At 41.3% G+C, this 17,645-nt stretch overlaps 1 protein-coding gene and 5 non-coding genes across 7 annotated transcripts in view; 3 read left to right on the top strand and 3 right to left on the bottom strand.

Moving 5' to 3' along the window:
* Positions 1–1,208: 1,208 nt before the first annotated feature.
* TRNAA-AGC lies at positions 1,209–1,281 on the bottom strand. The gene has a single exon. It is a non-coding gene; the product is annotated as a tRNA-Ala (tRNA).
* Positions 1,282–1,673: 392 nt separating this feature from the next.
* On the bottom strand, positions 1,674–1,746 carry TRNAA-AGC. The gene has a single exon. It is a non-coding gene; the product is annotated as a tRNA-Ala (tRNA).
* Positions 1,747–5,218: 3,472 nt separating this feature from the next.
* TRNAA-AGC lies at positions 5,219–5,291 on the top strand. Its single transcript has one exon. It is a non-coding gene; the product is annotated as a tRNA-Ala (tRNA).
* A 651-nt stretch (positions 5,292–5,942) lies between these two features.
* On the bottom strand, positions 5,943–6,015 carry TRNAA-AGC. The gene has a single exon. It is a non-coding gene; the product is annotated as a tRNA-Ala (tRNA).
* Positions 6,016–14,920: 8,905 nt separating this feature from the next.
* On the top strand, positions 14,921–14,993 carry TRNAA-AGC. Its single transcript has one exon. It is a non-coding gene; the product is annotated as a tRNA-Ala (tRNA).
* Positions 14,994–16,540: 1,547 nt separating this feature from the next.
* The window catches only part of UBE2V2 (ubiquitin conjugating enzyme E2 V2), a 30,604-nt gene continuing 29,499 nt past the window's right edge, over positions 16,541–17,645 (top strand). The window contains exon 1 of one of the 2 annotated variants that reach the window (XM_048286537.1): positions 16,541–16,627. In XM_048286537.1, coding sequence (XP_048142494.1) covers positions 16,570–16,627 — 58 coding nt within the window. In that variant the 5' untranslated portion in view covers positions 16,541–16,569. The remainder of the gene's footprint in view (positions 16,628–17,645) is intronic. The other variant, XM_048286535.1, reaches the window with a different exon arrangement.

Below are 17,645 nucleotides of genomic sequence, written 5' to 3' on the forward strand. Positions count from 1 at the left end.
CAGGGGAAAGTGCACACATAATGAAACGGATAATGTCTGGAGAAGGACCAGAAGAAATTAATAAGGTGTTGGGAGAAGTCAGTGAATCAGTTAGATTCTCAAGGTTATCTCTGAAGATCTAACAGAAGTGTGGTAGGCATTAGCCTCTCATAGGCAGCTCTGCAAAATGCAAGTAGGAGAGAAGTCTAAGGAGCTTAATTATAACCTGCACACAGGCCATAGCTAAAAGACATGGATGCTGCAGGGTGCTTTCTAGGACACAGACTTGGGAGGTTTACAGCTTTTACCTGTAAACTTAAATTGACCAATGCAGCTCATACCACAGCTTAATAAAGATCATTAGTGAAAGAAGATCCTATATATCTGGGCAGGGATCACAATGGACAGCTGGGGAAGAACAAGCATTCCCTAAACTACTTCCATGGCATGATCAAGACACACGAATTCAGGTCTCTAACCATCATTCATCCATTGTGTGCTGATTTTGGATCCTGTAGAGTTAACTTTCTTCACAGTGGCTGTTGTGGGGCTGTGTTTTGGATGTGTGCTGGACACAGGGTTGGTAATGCAGAGATTTGTTATTGCTGAGCAGGGCTTACACAGAGCCAAGGCCTTTTCTGCTTCTTGTGCTGCCATGTTGGCATGGGAGGTTGGGAGGAGACAGCTGGGACAGGTGACCCCAACTGACCAACGGGATATTCCAGACCATATGACATCATGCCCAGCATATAAAGTGGGGGGAAGAAGGGGGGAAGCAGTGAGTTAAATCCTTGTTTTGCTTTGCTTGTGTGCATGGCTCTTGCTTTCTCTAGAAAACTGCCTTTATCTCAACCACTGAGCTCTCTAGCTGTTACACTTCCAATTGTCTCCCTGTTCCTACTGGTGGGGGAATGAGTGAGCAGCTGTGTGGGGCTTAGTGACTGGCTGGGGTTAAACCACGACACTGTTTTTCATTTAACATGGAAAAATGTCATACTGCAGCATTCTCTTTCTGCTAAATTTGACTTACACTGTCCAGGAAGTCAACTGTTACAACAGAGGATTGACCTATACAGTTATATAAGCCTGATTTAGGTAGTAAGGACAGAGGAAGGAAAGGAGGAAGGAAAAAAAGCCGGTTTACTCCAACTAAAAAAAAATTAACATTTACCCATAATAGTTACACGTTCTGTTTGGTAGTGTGGCTCAATTCCTGTTTGGCAAAAGCCTGGAGAATGCGGGCATCGATCCCGCTACCTCTCGCATGCTAAGCGAGCGCTCTACCATTTGAGCTAATTCCCCTCTGCAAGACCAGGGAAGGGCATTGTGGAATTCTGATCCCCTGCGAGCATTTAAAACCGCAGCTCCACACGTAGAATGCAGTTTCCCCTCTTGCTCTGGCCTCTCTGCTCACAAACAAAACCACGTTCAGCTTCGATTGCAAAAGTTGTAGTATTTAATTTAGCATTTCCAAATCAAGCAGCAAGAAACAAGGCAAACTGGAACAGACATGATTCCAGCTGTGTGTATGTAGTACCAAAAAAAAGAACCCCGGTTTGTTACTTGCCGTTCACGAAATAAAGCCCATTACGGCATTTCGTTTTCTCACTACACGCATCAGGCTGTATTTAAATACTTTCTGAAATACTCACAGGGATGCAAGTTTTACTTCCCCCCAGGAGCAAAACCAGCAGTGGAGAATGCGGGCATCGATCCCGCTACCTCTCGCATGCTAAGCGAGCGCTCTACCATTTGAGCTAATTCCCCCCACACTAATAAAGCAACATCCTATAACTCTAGACTTTAACTGCTACAAATATGAATATGAACTGCACCCTTCATCTTTTACCGCAGCGAGTAACCCCAGGGCAGCCTCAGAACATTTAACTACCATCTGACCTTCAGTTGTCTACGGTTTTGCCCAAAATGACAAAAAAACCTAACGTGGTAAGGCAGAGTAATGTGATAAGGTGCTTCACGCTAACGTCCACGACAAACTGCTGCCCTGCAGCCTTCCAGTGGCACCTGATGCACGCTGGATTTGGTCTTCTCCTACACCGAGGGAAATCACACTGCAGACAATGCAGTGGAGCAGACTGAGGATAATACAAAACTCGCATTTGCCCTGATGCTGCCTCAGGAGACCATCTAGACAGCAAAACTCAAACCTGATTAAATTATATGAGTTTCCATTGATATTGACAAGAAGATGCATTGAAGTGAGCTGTGTTAAATGAAAGTATGCGGATACAAAGCCTTCAAAACTGAAACACACTAATTTTTTAATGGAACTAAGAAAGGCTATTTTTCAGACATAGGTAAGGAAGTTTTCCCAACCAGGTTAAGAAATTAGAACATTTTACTTGCCATCTTACATGAAAACTTAGCAACACAACAAATTTAAGATCACAAAACAATGCTGTCAATTATATAAAATACACATTTTAATAATTGAAAATAGTGCAGAGGTCTTTCCTCTCCCTTACCTGGCTTGGGCACAAAATAAACTGGTTTTTTGTGAGCTGGATGGGTGAAGCTTTAGGCCTTTTCAGTGGCCACAGAGTGAGATGTGGTGGTGAAAAACAGGGAGAGGTAATCTGCCTTTTTCATAATGACTCGAACTGCACAGGGTAGATAAAGAAAACTGTTCATAGAGCTGAACCTCACGCAACACAATATGGGAGTGTCGCGGGTTCGGTTTGTAACCGGGCAGAAACACCAATTTTAGTGTAGTGGTTTGGTCCAAAATACTCATTACCGTTTATCTGCTGTGAGATAAGAATTAGGAGAAATGCAAAGCAGGCACCAAACTTGAAAGAATATAAAGAAGTTTATTAACAGACCTAAAAGAAGGAAAAGAAAAAAAAGATTATACCACCTTCAGAACTCTCCTCCCACCTTCCTCCCTTCTCCCACTGACAATGTAAAAAGACAACTCTTAAGATGTTCAGTCTGTTTACCACTGCCATAATAACCTTGTTCAGTCCATTTAGAAAGAGAAGTCTCTTCTTGCTCATGCTATGAAAACATTATCACAACGAGCCAGCCGCCCACTTCCAAATATTGTTCAGTCCATTTAGGAAGAGGAGTCTCTCTGCCTGCGTGTGAGTCCCTTCCCCCGACTTGCAGCTTTTCCCGCAACTGCTTTCGAGGGTCCACTCTTGAAGTTTTTTGGGGTACAATTTTAAGGTTGAGCCGTTCAGAAACAAAAACAGAGGCCCTTCTCCCTCCCTGGGAGCAAAGGGTCTTCATCATCTTCATCGTTAAGACTATCTCTGGGAGCATCTCTAGGAACTGAGGTCTTCTCCTTTCCCGTTTGGAGCAAAAGTCCTCATCTGGTCCATCTCTCCCTGTCCAAACTTCTCATGAAATTACAGCTGCGTCAGCATCTGCCTATCTTGGCGCAGGTGCTTTTGCTCACGAGTTGAACACTCCACCCCCCATATCTTCATGAAATTACAACAGGATACTCTGATATATCATAGCTTCACAACAGAATTTCAGCTTTAAGCATCTCCTCTCTCTCTCTCTTCCCTCAGGTTTTCAGCTCTTCACAGCAATAAAAGGGTCAATCTCACCTCGGCCTTGCAGCTTTGCAGCTGGAATGTTGAATTTTTCTTATCGCAGTGGAGAGGGGGGGAGAGCCGAGCCGCTCCGGCTGCCCACGGCAAGGCAGTGGGGGGGGGTTCCACGGCTGGAACAGGTCCATTGGCTCCAGGATGGCCGTGGCCCGGCCCGGCCTGGCCCAAGCAGGGCCTGGCCGGGCCCGCTGGCCCCCACACGGGGCCCGCAGCCACCGTGTCCCAGCGCCGGAAACGAGAGAGAGCTTGGGGGGGAGTTTGTCTATTCTTAAATGTGGATCACAGAGGTGGTCACAACTTTAAGTGGCTTAGAGAATTGTCCATATTCAAACTGGCCAGCTGATAGGCTCTATCAGTTCCCAGAGGAAACTGTAAGCACCCCGTAGCAAGGACATCCCTTCCGGGACTATGCTTGCTAACCCATGACAGGGAGAGATCCTGGCCACAGGTGTGCAGTGGGCCATCAGTGAGCCTAAGATATACATGTGCCTGTGTGAAGGACTGAAACTGCTTTTGCATATTTGCTTTCCCCCTCAAGTCTACTCTAGTGAGATAGATAAAATCATCTACAATATAATGCAAGAAGTGTTAAGGACAACTTTTTTTTTTTTTTTTTTATTGTCAGAGACTGAAGTTAGGCAGGAGAATATTTGAATTTTAACAGAATGTTTGCAGCAATACTGTAGTTGTAGTTCCACATCTTGACCTAAATCTCGATTGTAAAAGATTCAGAGTACTACCTTACATAGGACAAGTTGTAACTTGCTGATGCTCAATTTTGAAATTTATCTGGTTTTGACTGGTTGCTGTCATCCAGTAAGTTAAATCCTTCAGAGAAAACCACCAGTACATGTACTGTTGGATTACTGCACACATTTTAGTTTACCAGCAGGTCTTAACTCCTCTGCATTTAAAACAGAGCACATCAGTGTATCCACTCTCACTGTAAACTACATCTTCTTTCTTGAAATCCAGAAAGCATTCTTTAACAGCCTGTGAACAGAGCTTTAGTAATGTGCTTCTTACTGCAAAGTCAATAAGCATGACTACAGGTGAATTTTTCTATTTCAGAAGTGTTCATAGTAACCCCATATATTTAAGATGCAATACTATTTGAACAGAATTATCAAGGTCAATAAATAAAGGTGGAAATAGAAATAATTTCTGGAATATAACACAGGAATATATTAATGAATTCTTTCTCTCCACAAACTATGATAAACATGAACTTTTAAACCACTGTATTTATCTTTTACGTATTTTTAATTGGAAAATCCAGTTGGAAAAGGAACTAGAGACTTGAAAAAAGAAGGGAAAATCTAGCTGTGCTTCAGTGACTTTTAGGAGTAGACTTTCTAGATTTACAAGCCTTTGTATATGCACTGTAAGAGATGTAAAAAAATTAGTTCTCTCTCCTTCCTGAATAAACGCTAGAGGATGCACTGCTCGGGAAAACGGGTTGTTTTACCCAAGAAACACAGCAGAAAACGCTCCTCATATACCAGGTGTGTAGCCTGGCTTTTCAGCCATCGGGCTTTCCGCGTAAATACAGAGGTGACTCAGTGTTGTTGGACAGAACGACTCAACACAGCGACTACAGCCGGAGCGGCCGCGCGGTGATTCAGCACAAGAACAGCAGCCCCGGGCGAGTCAGCCAAGGGGAATTAGCTCAAATGGTAGAGCGCTCGCTTAGCATGCGAGAGGTAGCGGGATCGATGCCCGCATTCTCCAGACTTTTGATCGGCTGTAGCGCCACGGTGGGAAAAGATTTTCTTCCATGAACTGTCCCGGGTTTGTGGTAGAAAATCCACAGCAGCTCATGCAGACCATCTCGTCCGGCAAATAAAAGGGGAGGGGAAATGTTGACCATCAAGATTACACTTGTGCACTCTCCGAAGAACGACTTCTTCACAAACCCATCAAAGCTAACGCTGTTGCTCTCTGTAACACAGGAAAAAAAGTCACTTCCGTCCTTTACCGCTGCACCGAATGTGACCATTTATTACTGCTTTTTAATGATACGAAAAGTTACTGAAATTGTCTCTGCGAAGATGTAAAAGTTTGTAGGGTCTATATAAATCATCAGCTCACCACAGAATTACTGTCTCTCCAGCTACCTTGCACCCGTTGTAGGATGGGTAGGGCACGCTTGTTCTAACGTGAATTTCAAGTGACATTTGGTCTCTCACAGTATCACTCAGTGTCTTCCTCTAGCCACGAGAAGAAAATAATTTGCACTGTAAAAACAAAAAATGCTCAGCTCTGATCAACGTTAAAAACTTAAATCATCCATATCGTGAAAACGTGTCTCAAAATTGATTCATTTTAATCCTTACGAAACTGCTCCAGGAAAAAGCATCTTCAAAACAGCGGCCCCGCAGATGGAGAATGCGGGCATCGATCCCGCTACCTCTCGCATGCTAAGCGAGCGCTCTACCATTTGAGCTAATTCCCCTTGGCTAGTCCCCCCCTCCCCTCACTCACGGTTCGCGCTGTCACTTTCCTCGCTGGCGGAGTAGCCACACAGCACGCTGAAACGTGGCCCGCTGTCTCCCGACACAAATAAAACTTCCTCCCCCGAATCACGGTAGCTGGGCAGTCCGAGCCCTTCTAATCCCCTCCCGAAGTCCCCGGCAGGCAGTAAGAGCGCACAGCCTTCCAGTGAAACGCAGAAAAAATTAGGTCTTCCTGCAAGCGCACTGCTTTTGACAGCCGCAGTGGGAATTTTGCCTAATCCGGTATCTGGACTCCTCGAGGCAACAGCAAGCGCCTTGTTAAGCGGAGCTGCATCTGGATAACATCCGGGTTGTGCTTCTAGGCAATCGCAGACTTATGCTCACACCAAACAATTATTACTGCTTAAGAGAGATCTGGATATATTTAAATACTGTATTTTTCTAAACCAGATTTTTCCTATTTGTAATCCCTCGGTGGAAGACAATCAGCTAAATTACTTTACCCTTCTCCACAAAATATACATCCTTCTCCATATATAAAATATTTATGACTGAATAGGTAGGGTTCTTCCAGTTCTTTTTTTCTTGTGGCAAGAGCCTGGGTTCATGTTACAAAAAAGGGGTAAAAAAAAAAAGCACCCAGGCAAATGGAACACTAGGAAACAAAGTAGTAGTTCACATTATTTACTTACATCTCTCAGGAATTTTTAAGTTGTGATTCTATCACCAGATAAACGAGCACACTCACACAGACAATTACATATAAAAATCAAGAATATACAACTAAAACGTAAAAAAATATAAATTTTCACTATAATGAAACAGCAGTGAAAATTCTGTTCAGTGGTTTGGTTTCACAAAAAAAGCAAGACAGAGTTGTGAACTTTTATTAAACGTACAATATTAAATAATCTGCCTTTCTGGAGAAAAAGGAGTACCTGAAATGAAATTTATTGAATAAGTACACAAACAACTCTTTATTTCCCCAGGATGCCTTAAGACACAGGAATCACACTGACATAAAAAGATCTTTCAAATCTCTCCTCTTCAATGAATTAGTGATTTCAGAAAACAAAATAACAAAATTTCAGTCTTTGGTCTAACCCTAAAGCCGTATACCAAAAGTCCTGTGCAGATTCTTCCATTAACAAAATTCCAGTGTCTTGCCACCTATTCCCTCACTCTGATTGTAACAGCTAGCTTTGCCAAAAAAATGTTTCTCCCTTTCCTATTTAAAACTAATCAATGTGGAAAGAAGCATCTGAAATTAATTTGCAGGAGGTAATTAAGTTCTTACCACTGGAATTACACTGCAGATACCACTGACATTTAAGCAAGTGGCTGACTGAAAGTCCCACAGGTCAGTATGTCTGGCAAAGTAAGGAAGCTTGCTGCTCCTTCTATTCTGGGATGTTTCACATTTTTCTTAGTATTCCTTCTGAACAAAAACTATTTAAGTCTCAAAACCACCTACGCTATAAAACAAATAAGCAAGCAAACAGAACCCTTCTAGTTGTGTCAGTTATCAGGCTTGTATGAACACAGCCAGGTAGGATGAGGGTTTCATCATGCCAGATTTTGAACGGTAAAGCATATCTACTTGGTTTAATTAAGGCAATCCCCAAGCAGGCTTACAGCTGCACATAAACTGAAACTTTTGTGTCTAGGCACTGAAAGTCTTAAGGCTTTAACACAGCAGGTAGGGTAAAATTTACTTAAAATCAACCAAGAAGACTGAACTATAAATTAAGCAGTGACAAAATTAGTAAGGACAGCTATAGTATATTCAGTTCATTCTGTTAAATAGTCTAACCTTCAAGTTGATAGATATAGCATTAAAATGAAACAAGTATGTCTCAAGTTCTGTATCCAGTATTTATCCCATATTTAAAGCATTGAAGGAAAATCTGTATTTAAAGTGTTGAAGGAAATGGGTTTTGGACCTCAGAGATAATTTTACTGAAAAGCAGTATCAAAATATGGAATTGGACAGCAAAATTCACACCATCCTGTGGAGGGAAAAAAACCCACAAAAAAACCCCCCTCAAACCCCAACAGACAGCACCTCACTAACTGCACTGTAAATCACATGAAAAGCAACACTGGAGACATGTCATGAGTCAGAAGAAATCGCCCAGAATCCCTGTGTCTGTTCTTAATGGCCACAAAGAGAATAAAACTTGATTTGTTGATGACGATGTTATTGCTTGTTCATAAAATTCTGCCTCCATTTTACCATCATTCATTGATTCATACCCAAAGCATAAGACATAAACATGCTAAAGAAATCCTGAAACATAAAACCAACCAAAAAGAAAAAAGCCAAAATCAAAACATAATAAACCCTAGAAAGATTTGCTACTTTTAATAATATTTGCTACTGCTGTTACCACGTTTGAGGGAAATCAGTATAGTCCATCTGGGAGCTAATGTACCAGTACAAAATTCTGTAATATTGGTCAAAGGATCAGCTTAGCCAGGCATCCTGAGTAACTTCAGTTACCATTAGCAGCCACAACAGAAACTTGCAAAGGCCAAAATAATTCATATTAAATATACTGCTTTTGCAAGAAGTACAACACCATAATGTTCTTTGAGTATATTTACGAGATTAGCACTTAGGTTAACACTGTGCTCTCTGTGCACTAATAAGAAGGCAGTGATCTCAGAGCACAGCTCTGAGCAAGATCATTTTATGCTACTCTGTCATCTCCCTGAGGACCAATACAAAAATCACCCTCATTATTTCAACCTGTAAAATCTCAAACTTTGTCGGAGAGTTGAAATACCAAGAAAATACACAAATTACCATTCTCTTTTTCTAAAAGGATCCATGGATTTTAAATTTCCATCTAGGTTTTCATACGGATTCCAAATTGGCAATGATTTAATGCTGTTTTCAGATGGGGAAATAGGAAGTCATACATTAACATGATTATGCATTTAGGTTTTTTCCCTAGGAAAATGGCTAGACTCACATCAGAACTTATTCCAAATTTTTTTTTGAAGACGTTGTATCCCTACTAATTTAATGAGTGTTTAAAAGTTTCAACACCACAGAGCTCATGTACAATGCCCTCCTTGAAATACACAGGATGACAATATAGAAAAACTATTACTCATTTTACATACAAAACAAACAGTTTAATAGTTAATAGTAAAAATCAAACAAGGTTGTTACAAAAACAGTGAGATGGACTATGCCTGAATCCCACTGGATCTGCAAACCTCTGTCTTCTAAATCACCACTGCAAGAATCTAAATTTTCTCTACATTCCCTATAACTCCACATAGGAGAGAATGTGTGCTAGTTATGCCTAGGCCACCTGGCTAATCAGCTATCACTAAACAGCACATACAAGATTTTCCTCACGTTCATTTAGTGTCTCTTCCAAGCCACGGATTTACACAGAATAGTAGCCAATTTCTTTATCTTTTGGCTTTTTATCCATCTTTCACTTTTCATGCCAAACTTAACAGGGGTGAGAATGAAGATTTTTCACAGCTTAGAAGACTTAAGAAGATTCAGATCCCTATATCCTGCGGTTTTTACTAAGGAACAGAACTATGTACTCACTAAATGAGATTGTATCCAGAATAACACAGTAGTTTTAAGAACAATAATCTCATCCAAATAAATAAACCAACCATTTATAAAAAGCCCCAAGGAACTGGTTATATGGAATAAACTGAAAAACATATTTGGCTGCAATATTCAAAGACTAGAGGGTTAAGATACACAGAACTCACTGAAGTTCAGCATATGTTTAACATCTGATAACTCAGATCCATATGAAAATCTGAGAGCTTTTCTTTTTTAAATTTATACACCACCATGGCATACAATAATTTTAAACTAGAACAGGGAAACCAGACTTATCATTAGAGGAGCTGCATTCATTGATGAAGCTACCTGCTTACAGTGTATTCAAAACATCACAACCATGCTGAATTAAGACCACAAAAAAGTTTAGAATAGCACCCACTTTAGCCCAAGTTATCCTCTGATTTGAGCCTTCCACTTCTCTCCTGGGCTTAATGTTACATGTTAAGCAAACTCTGGATGAGCAGTATCAGAAGTAAAGAAAATAACAGCTATTAAAATTTACTAATGCAATGTAAATGGTAAATAGTGTTGTTGTAGGTGTTGAGAAAAACTGAAGGAGGACTGGAGCCTGAGTCATGGCAGAGCAGCACAGGAATAGGAAGCACCCCACAGGAACCCACAAAACCACCCCCTCCACTGAGGAGCAGCCCTGCTCTGCTGCACCTCCTCTTTCAGACACACACCCCCATGACTCCAAAACTAGATTTTATGAGACCCACTAAGACAAACCACCACAACCAGAAAACCCCACGGTAAAAGGCTGTGCACAAACCTCCTCCGCCTGCTTTGTCTTTCAATGGTCTTCAGCCCGGACTTGCTCCAAGTGACAACAGAGCAGACACAGCTCCCCCACCCCACATGTTCCCACTTTCCCGGCCTCTCAGGACCTGACCTCTGCTCCGCCCTTCCCAAGCACGCCCTGCCCTGTGCTAGAACCTTCTGTGGAGGCATATGCTTCCACCCACCCTCATAGCAACTCTCTCCTCCAGGGCAGCTGCTGCCCTCCTTTTATTCCTTTATAGATGGAGCGGTGAACAGGTGGTGCTGGGAGGTTTTGTCATCGTGTCAACAGGGAAGTGCTGTAGCTGTGTCTCCTCCTAATGCATGAGGCAGCTGTTGGTATGGCAGGTAAGTCTTCAAAAGAAAAGTCTGCCTGTCGGTCAGCTCTTCTGCTCCCCCCTAAGCTGCCTTCTGTATCATCAGGGGGAAAAGGTAATGCTGGAAAGGGCAGATATTTATCCTAGTTTTCCCAAGTGCAATGGCTATAGGTAGCAGGAATATCAGCCAAGTGTGTATGTCTTCAAATGGATCTAAATATTTTTTTCATAATGTAAATTTATAATTAGGTTTATGCTCATGCATTTTCCTAGGCATTGCTTTGAGGGTGGAGATTGGAAAACAATTTTGAAAAATCTGTATTAATATGCGTTTAAAGAGAACAAAATTTTCATTTTCCAGACACATTCCTGATAGTTTCTAACACCTGAGAGCATGCCTTCTGAATAATTTGGATATGCAGTATATTGTTCTTCGTCACTTTTTTTTTTTTTAAGGAGATCATAGAACATAAGGGTTATTTGTAACTGTAAAAGCTGTTCTTGTCTTGCAAAACATTCTCTGCTTCTGCACTTTTGACACCAAACATCAGGTTAACTGTTAGCAAGAAAAGGCAGTTTTATCAGTAAATGGTAAAACCCACCTTTGGTTTATCCAGCCAGCAGGCTTGGTGAAACTGTGTAGGCTAAGGTGCTCCAACTTACACCCTTCTTCCTCAGTTCCCTGGAGTCTCTGAAGTTTTGGCAATAACACATCTCCTGTGTGTTTGTAACCTTGCTATTTTTGTGTATTGCCAAATATTTTTCCTGAAAAAAAGTAAAAGAAGGAAAAAACAGAAATTCATTGATTTCTTTCAGCAACAGCTGAGCTATTTTTATGTAGCTCTTGAGTTCTTCTTTTGCTAAATGTTGTTAGTAAAATTACAGCTACTTCAGGACTTCTCAAATAAATAAAAGGCTATGAAAAAATGTTAATGGTGTTAGACAACTTGAAACAAGATCAGTGCAGAATCTTGAGTTGTTTACCAGTCATTTATGATTATAACAACATTTGCATTGTTAGTAGCCATCTCTAAACAACTTCCTGTGAAGAAAGCTTTATTTTCTCAGACAAGAAAGACAAAAATAAGGTGATTTTTTTTTTTTTTTTTTAATCCAAATAGTTGACCAGGAAGTTACTCAGGAATGCCTGGTCTAAATATGTTCTTGTCATCACTGCTAAATAATGGAATAATGAGTGTTGGTTAGCTAACTTGTTCTAAATTCCTAGAGATGATCAAGTAAGCAGGTGCTTTTAGGCCCAGATGAGCATCCAAGGCGGTTTGTGCTACATAAATAAGATCATATGAAAAAATGTGCCCTACTTCAGTTCCATTTTGTATCACAGTTTTCCACCTAGTGTTTTCAACAGAAAATCTGCTGAGGTGCCTGTGCATGTTCTAGCAGCTGCCATAGAAAATTGAATTATTTACATGGCAACGATCTCTCCTTACTTCACAAGTGTTACATCATTTTCACACTGTTTTTAATCTTTTTAACATTCTACAAATACTGAAAAACTATACACAATCAATCACCCTCTCATCCACTTCAAAAATCTTGGGTTTAACTGATAGGACTAGCTTTAGGATTAAAAAAAAAAACGAAACAGAATACTACCAACCAACCAACAAACCAAAAAAATCAGGTATAGTTTAAACATACAGCTGGCCATAAATCCAGAGCAACTTTATACCTGATTAGTACTCTCACTTGTACCATTAGTGGTCTTAGAACTAACAGCTATATTTTTTTCTGAATGCCATTATTTTTTCTTCCCCTTCCTATTTTCTTGTGGTTGGCGCTGTCAAAAAATTGTAGCAAATCAGTGCTGACCGTTGTCAAGCACGAAGTGAATACTGCCACATATAGTAAAGACAGTGGGTTAGTTTCAGCTATTCCTAGTCTGTGTTGCCACCTGCCAAAGAATCCAGCTCCGGGAACAACTGAATTTGCATGTACAGTAGCTCCAAACCATCCATCACATGTCAGGGCTACATAAAATGATTCAGCATCAGAAGTAAAAACAAGCCAGGCTGGTTAGAAACCAGTCAGGTGCTGATCTTACCTCCACTCACGCTCTGATGTGATTTCTTCTTTGCCTGGCTTAAACTTGATGGATGAGTAACTTCTCCCATTCTGCTGTGGAGTGAGAAATGCGGCCTGGCTTAACAAGGAGCCATTGTCTGGTTTAGGGCTGACAGGGCAGGAACAATCGCCTCTGTAAATGAAGATGCTCAAGCAGCAGTCAGAAAGTCACTGGATGGCAGATTATGGGCTATATAATTTGGCTGTATGTGCAAGAGCAGAGGGAGCTTATGGAGAAGAGCAGAAGTGAACACTGCCACGGCAAATCAGGTGGAGTTCGTAAACTCTTTTCATCTTACAGAAAACCAGAGCCAAACCCAGCTCTCTTGCTTGGTGTATCACTTTATGTTTGATATCTGAGAGGCCTCTGTGGTTAAAATAAGTAGGGGAAAGATGTAAATTGGAGCTCAGCCACTTTGGTTTGGTTCAGCCCAAAAAACCTGGGTTGATCAAGTTACGTATATGTGAAAGTTGTTACAGGTGTGTTCACATTATTTTTGTATCAGAAATAGTGTGGCCAGCAGGATCAGGGCAGTGATTGTCACCCTGTACTTGGCACTGGTGAGGCCTCACCTCGAGCGCCATGTTCAGTTCTGGGCCCCTCACTACTAGAATGACACTGAGGTGCTGGAGTGAGTCCAGAAAAGGGCAGGAGCACAAGTCCTATTGAGGAGCAGCTGAGGGAGCTGAAGCTGTTTAGCCTGGAGGAAAGGAGGCTCAGGGGAGACCTTGTCACTCTCCACAACCACCTGAAAGGAGGCTGTAGCCAGATGAAGGTCGGCCTCTTCTCCCATGCAGCTTGGGACAGGACAAGAGGACATAGTCATAAGCTGCACCAGGGGAGGTTTAGTTTGGATGTCAGACGGAATTTCTCCACAGAAGGGGTGATTAGACATTGAAATGGGCTGCCCAGGGAGGTGGTGGAGTCACTGTCCCTGGGGGTGTTTAAGGAAAGACTGGACATGGCACTTAGTGCCGTGGTCTAGTTAACGTGGTGGTGTTCAGGCGTAAGTTGGACTCGACGATCTCTGTGGTCTTTTCCAACCTACTTGATTCTGTGAAGCAGAAGCAAGGAGGCAGGGGGGAGGAGGGGATGGAAGGGAACTGAGCAGGTGGCACGGGATTTTGGAACGCCAAAGGAAAGGGTTTGTGGAAGGAGAGAGGGCTGTCCCGAGGAAGCAGGGAAGCTAACGCGAGGAGCCCAGGCTGAGGGGCCGGTCCGTGACGGAGCGCAGCTGCAGGGGCCACGACCGGGGCCCCGGGGACGAGCGCGGAGCGGCCCCTGCAGCCGGGGCACCGCGGCATCGCTGCTCCCTGGCGGGGAGGGGGCCCGGCCCGGGGGGCTGTGGGTGCAGTTTGGGGGGGCCATACATCATCGTGTTCCCCGCTTTATGCTGCGTGTCAAGTCACGTGAGCACGGGTGTGTTCATTTTAAAAAAAACAGTGGTTTAAGGCTGTTAAAAGGAATGTATTAATTACAGGCAAGTGCATTTGGTGATGTAATAAATAAGAAAAATACAGAGCTGTTTTATTTTCACTTGACTCTCTCACCTCAGAGAAGCCAGACACATTCCAAAAAGATGTATGTGTGTATTTATATGAGAGGATGTGGGTGTGCATATATATATGCACACACACACGTATAAGTTTTGACTATAAAACTCTGTTTCAATCAAGCATATAACATTTTTTTTCCTTCATTAAACATTTCCTGAACCAGTCTTTATATGTACATGCCCTGAAAACTGGAAAGAATGGGGGTTTCCTGGAATTTGGAAGAGTTGTTCAATAAAAGTCGGGCTTCTTTTTTTTTTTTCCCCCTTAAAACAGACATTTGGTTTCTTTTAAGTCAGTCGATCTTTTGGAGAGCTTCTTGTATGTAAACAGCTAAATAACAAAGACTCGTGTTATAAAAGGATGAATAAGATTATTCTCGTAGTGTACATGCTGAAAGACGGTGTCCCATGATTGCAGCTGTGAGCTGCAGTCAGTTGTTGGTGAGTGGAAAGAATGACTCAGCAAGAAACAGCGAATTTATAATCCAACGTAGTTGTGTTGTGGGTTTTTTCAAGTTTAGAGTGTGTATCCCCAGGTTTTAAGGCTCGTTTATTGGGCGGGGAATTAGCTCAAATGGTAGAGCGCTCGCTTAGCATGCGAGAGGTAGCGGGATCGATGCCCGCATTCTCCAGTGTTTTCCGTGTTGATTTCATTATAAACAACACGGCAGCAGTTAAGATTATTTTCCTATTCGCACTTAATTTTTCTTGTATAAGAGTGTAAAGAAGCCTGAAAGACCTGTAAACTAAAAAAAAAAAAAAAAAGCATACTGCTTTAAATATTTCATTTTTTCATTTCAAAATCAGATGTTTGTTCTTTTGCATAGAGGAAGTAAAAAATATAATATTTGCATGAAATAACGAAATTTACTGAGATTTTAATGCAATAATAAATGACATGTAAAAATTACTGAGGAAAGGAAATGAGGAATTTTTTGATTGGTCCTTAAGTATTTGGTTAATGATTTCATTCATTAGTTAACTTTACATTTGATATTCTAGTTTAGTGTGTAGTGAACAAAATTTTGTATTCATGGTTTGAGTAAGACTCATTGTTTCTGCTCTATTTTGGTTGTATAGGCTGTTTATTAGAAAGAGTGGGCTAGAACATTGTATAGTTCTTTTGCACCTGGTAGCAAGATTGTACCTTTTGCTTGTGAATTTTCACATCTCTGAAATACCATGGAAATTTTCTCTGTAAATCTATGCTTGCACATTTTAAGTCTTCATGAGGGTTTTATTTGGTTTCGTGGTTTGTTTGTTTTTAATTTTGGTTTTATTTTCTTACTTATTCAGATATTTAACTGCTTGTACTTTCAGTTAGAGGCAGCATGAGAAAACGAGCAGAACCTGCTTCCTGCAAGTACAGGGAATTTTTGCAGTCAGGATTTTGGGAGTGGCGCATATTAAAACAAATAGAAATGGGAAACAAAAGATATTCATTAGGCTCCATTTTAAGGGAGGAGGAGGTACCCTGCTATATGGATGTACAAGTAGCACCTGTGAAGAAAGTAAGGGAGCTTGGAGATCTTCCTGTGACCATGACAAGAAAGGAATTAACTTCTAGGTGGAATGGGATAGAAATTGAATTTGCTTATTTCTCTTGTATTGCTGAAGTACTGGAGAGAAAAGAGGAATTGTGGCTTGTAAGACTGCTTGATGCCTCTTAAAATGAAGTCTAATGGAGAGAAAGGTATTATGGTCCTGTCATGAGTCCTCTCTGGACTCAGGTAATGATTTAAATGTCTGTTTGCCTGGAATGAGACTCTTCAGTAGTCTTCTGTGTGATGATTATTGCTTCTGTGTTTTCTGTGTTTCTGTTACTGCTTAATACCTGACACTTTCTGTGCTTTTGAAGAGGATGAATTATGTTGTTGTTCTTGGCTGTTCCAAGTGCAAGTTGTGCACTGATGGAATGAGGGAATTTGGGGGCGGGGGCTCTGTTCGAGTGCAGTCTGCAATCACTGGAAAAGCTGTGCCTTCTGGCTGAAAGCTCTCAGGACTAATGACTTTTCATTACGTTTATGCCCAGCTTCCTACATTGCAGCATTTCTGTCTACTAGGGCTGGTAAACACTGGAAAAGCTTTCTTCCAATTCTTTTGGTCTAAATATGAATAGCAGTAAGAGTTTTTTTCTCATCCCATGTGGTGTCTTATGTCCTTATTTTTTAGCTAAACTATCCTGTGAAGAATTTACTGGATTGAGAGATGCAAGGGTCCTGGCTCTCAAAAGAACTACCTATGGAAGGACACTACTTACTTGTGGGTAAGTAGTTCCCAGAGCCTCATGTCAAAGGAGTAACCACTCTGGGCCTGTCTGTGCCTTCTGAGTCAGAAATTGCATAGAAATATTCTATGTAAAGAACCATGAGGGAATTCCATTTTATTTGATTTTTGTTTTTTTTTTATTACTGTTACCACTCATACTTTATAGTCCTCTGGAATATCATGCTTAAATCAGTTACACAAGTTTGTTATTAATGCTGAATAATAATTAGTTTGTACTAAACTTGCTGAAAGATATTGCTATGTCTTTGTTGTAGTCTGCAAATAGGAAATAACTCTTCCTCAGTTGTCTTTTATCAGTACTTTGTTCCAAATATTACTTAGAAAATCTTTATAGGCTGAGATGGAGCTTGGGGACCATCATATAGCAACCTGAAGACAGTTTTTTACAACATGAGGGCCATCTATAGAATCTGCACTCAAAAATCTCAACTCTGTGAAATGCTTCTTTTAAATAAAATTATTTCACAACATGATTGTAGAACATTTGTTTTCTGAGCTGAGCACACTGCAGTTCTGATTTTTCTCTTGATGGGTATTGTGGGATATTTGACGATAAAGTTAATGGAAGTTTTTTTCTGATATGACTACCATTATCCTATTTTGACCAAGTTGTAAGCAGAAGTTGTGTTTTGAACCCTTTTTGAAGAGAGTGAGAGGTGAGTTCACTACCATGTGTAAGCACTTACAATCCTAGAACCACAGAATGGTTTGCATTGGACAGGACCTTAAAGATCATCTTGTTCCAACCCTTCTGCCGTGGGCAGGGACACATTCCTCTAAAGGAGGTTGCTCTGAGCACCATCCAACCTGGCCTTGAACACTGCCACAGCTTCTCTGGGCAACCTGTTCCACTGCCTCACCACCCTCACAGTAAAGAATTTCTTCCTAATATCGAACCTAAACCTGCCCTGTCTCAGTTTAAGGCTGTACCCCTTGTCCTAGCACTGCATGCCCTTGTGAAAAGTCACTCTCCAGCTTTCTTCTAGGCCCTCTTT

This window comes from Corvus hawaiiensis, chromosome 26 (genome assembly GCF_020740725.1).
Source record: "Corvus hawaiiensis isolate bCorHaw1 chromosome 26, bCorHaw1.pri.cur, whole genome shotgun sequence".
Classification (NCBI taxonomy): Eukaryota; Metazoa; Chordata; class Aves; order Passeriformes; family Corvidae; genus Corvus; species Corvus hawaiiensis.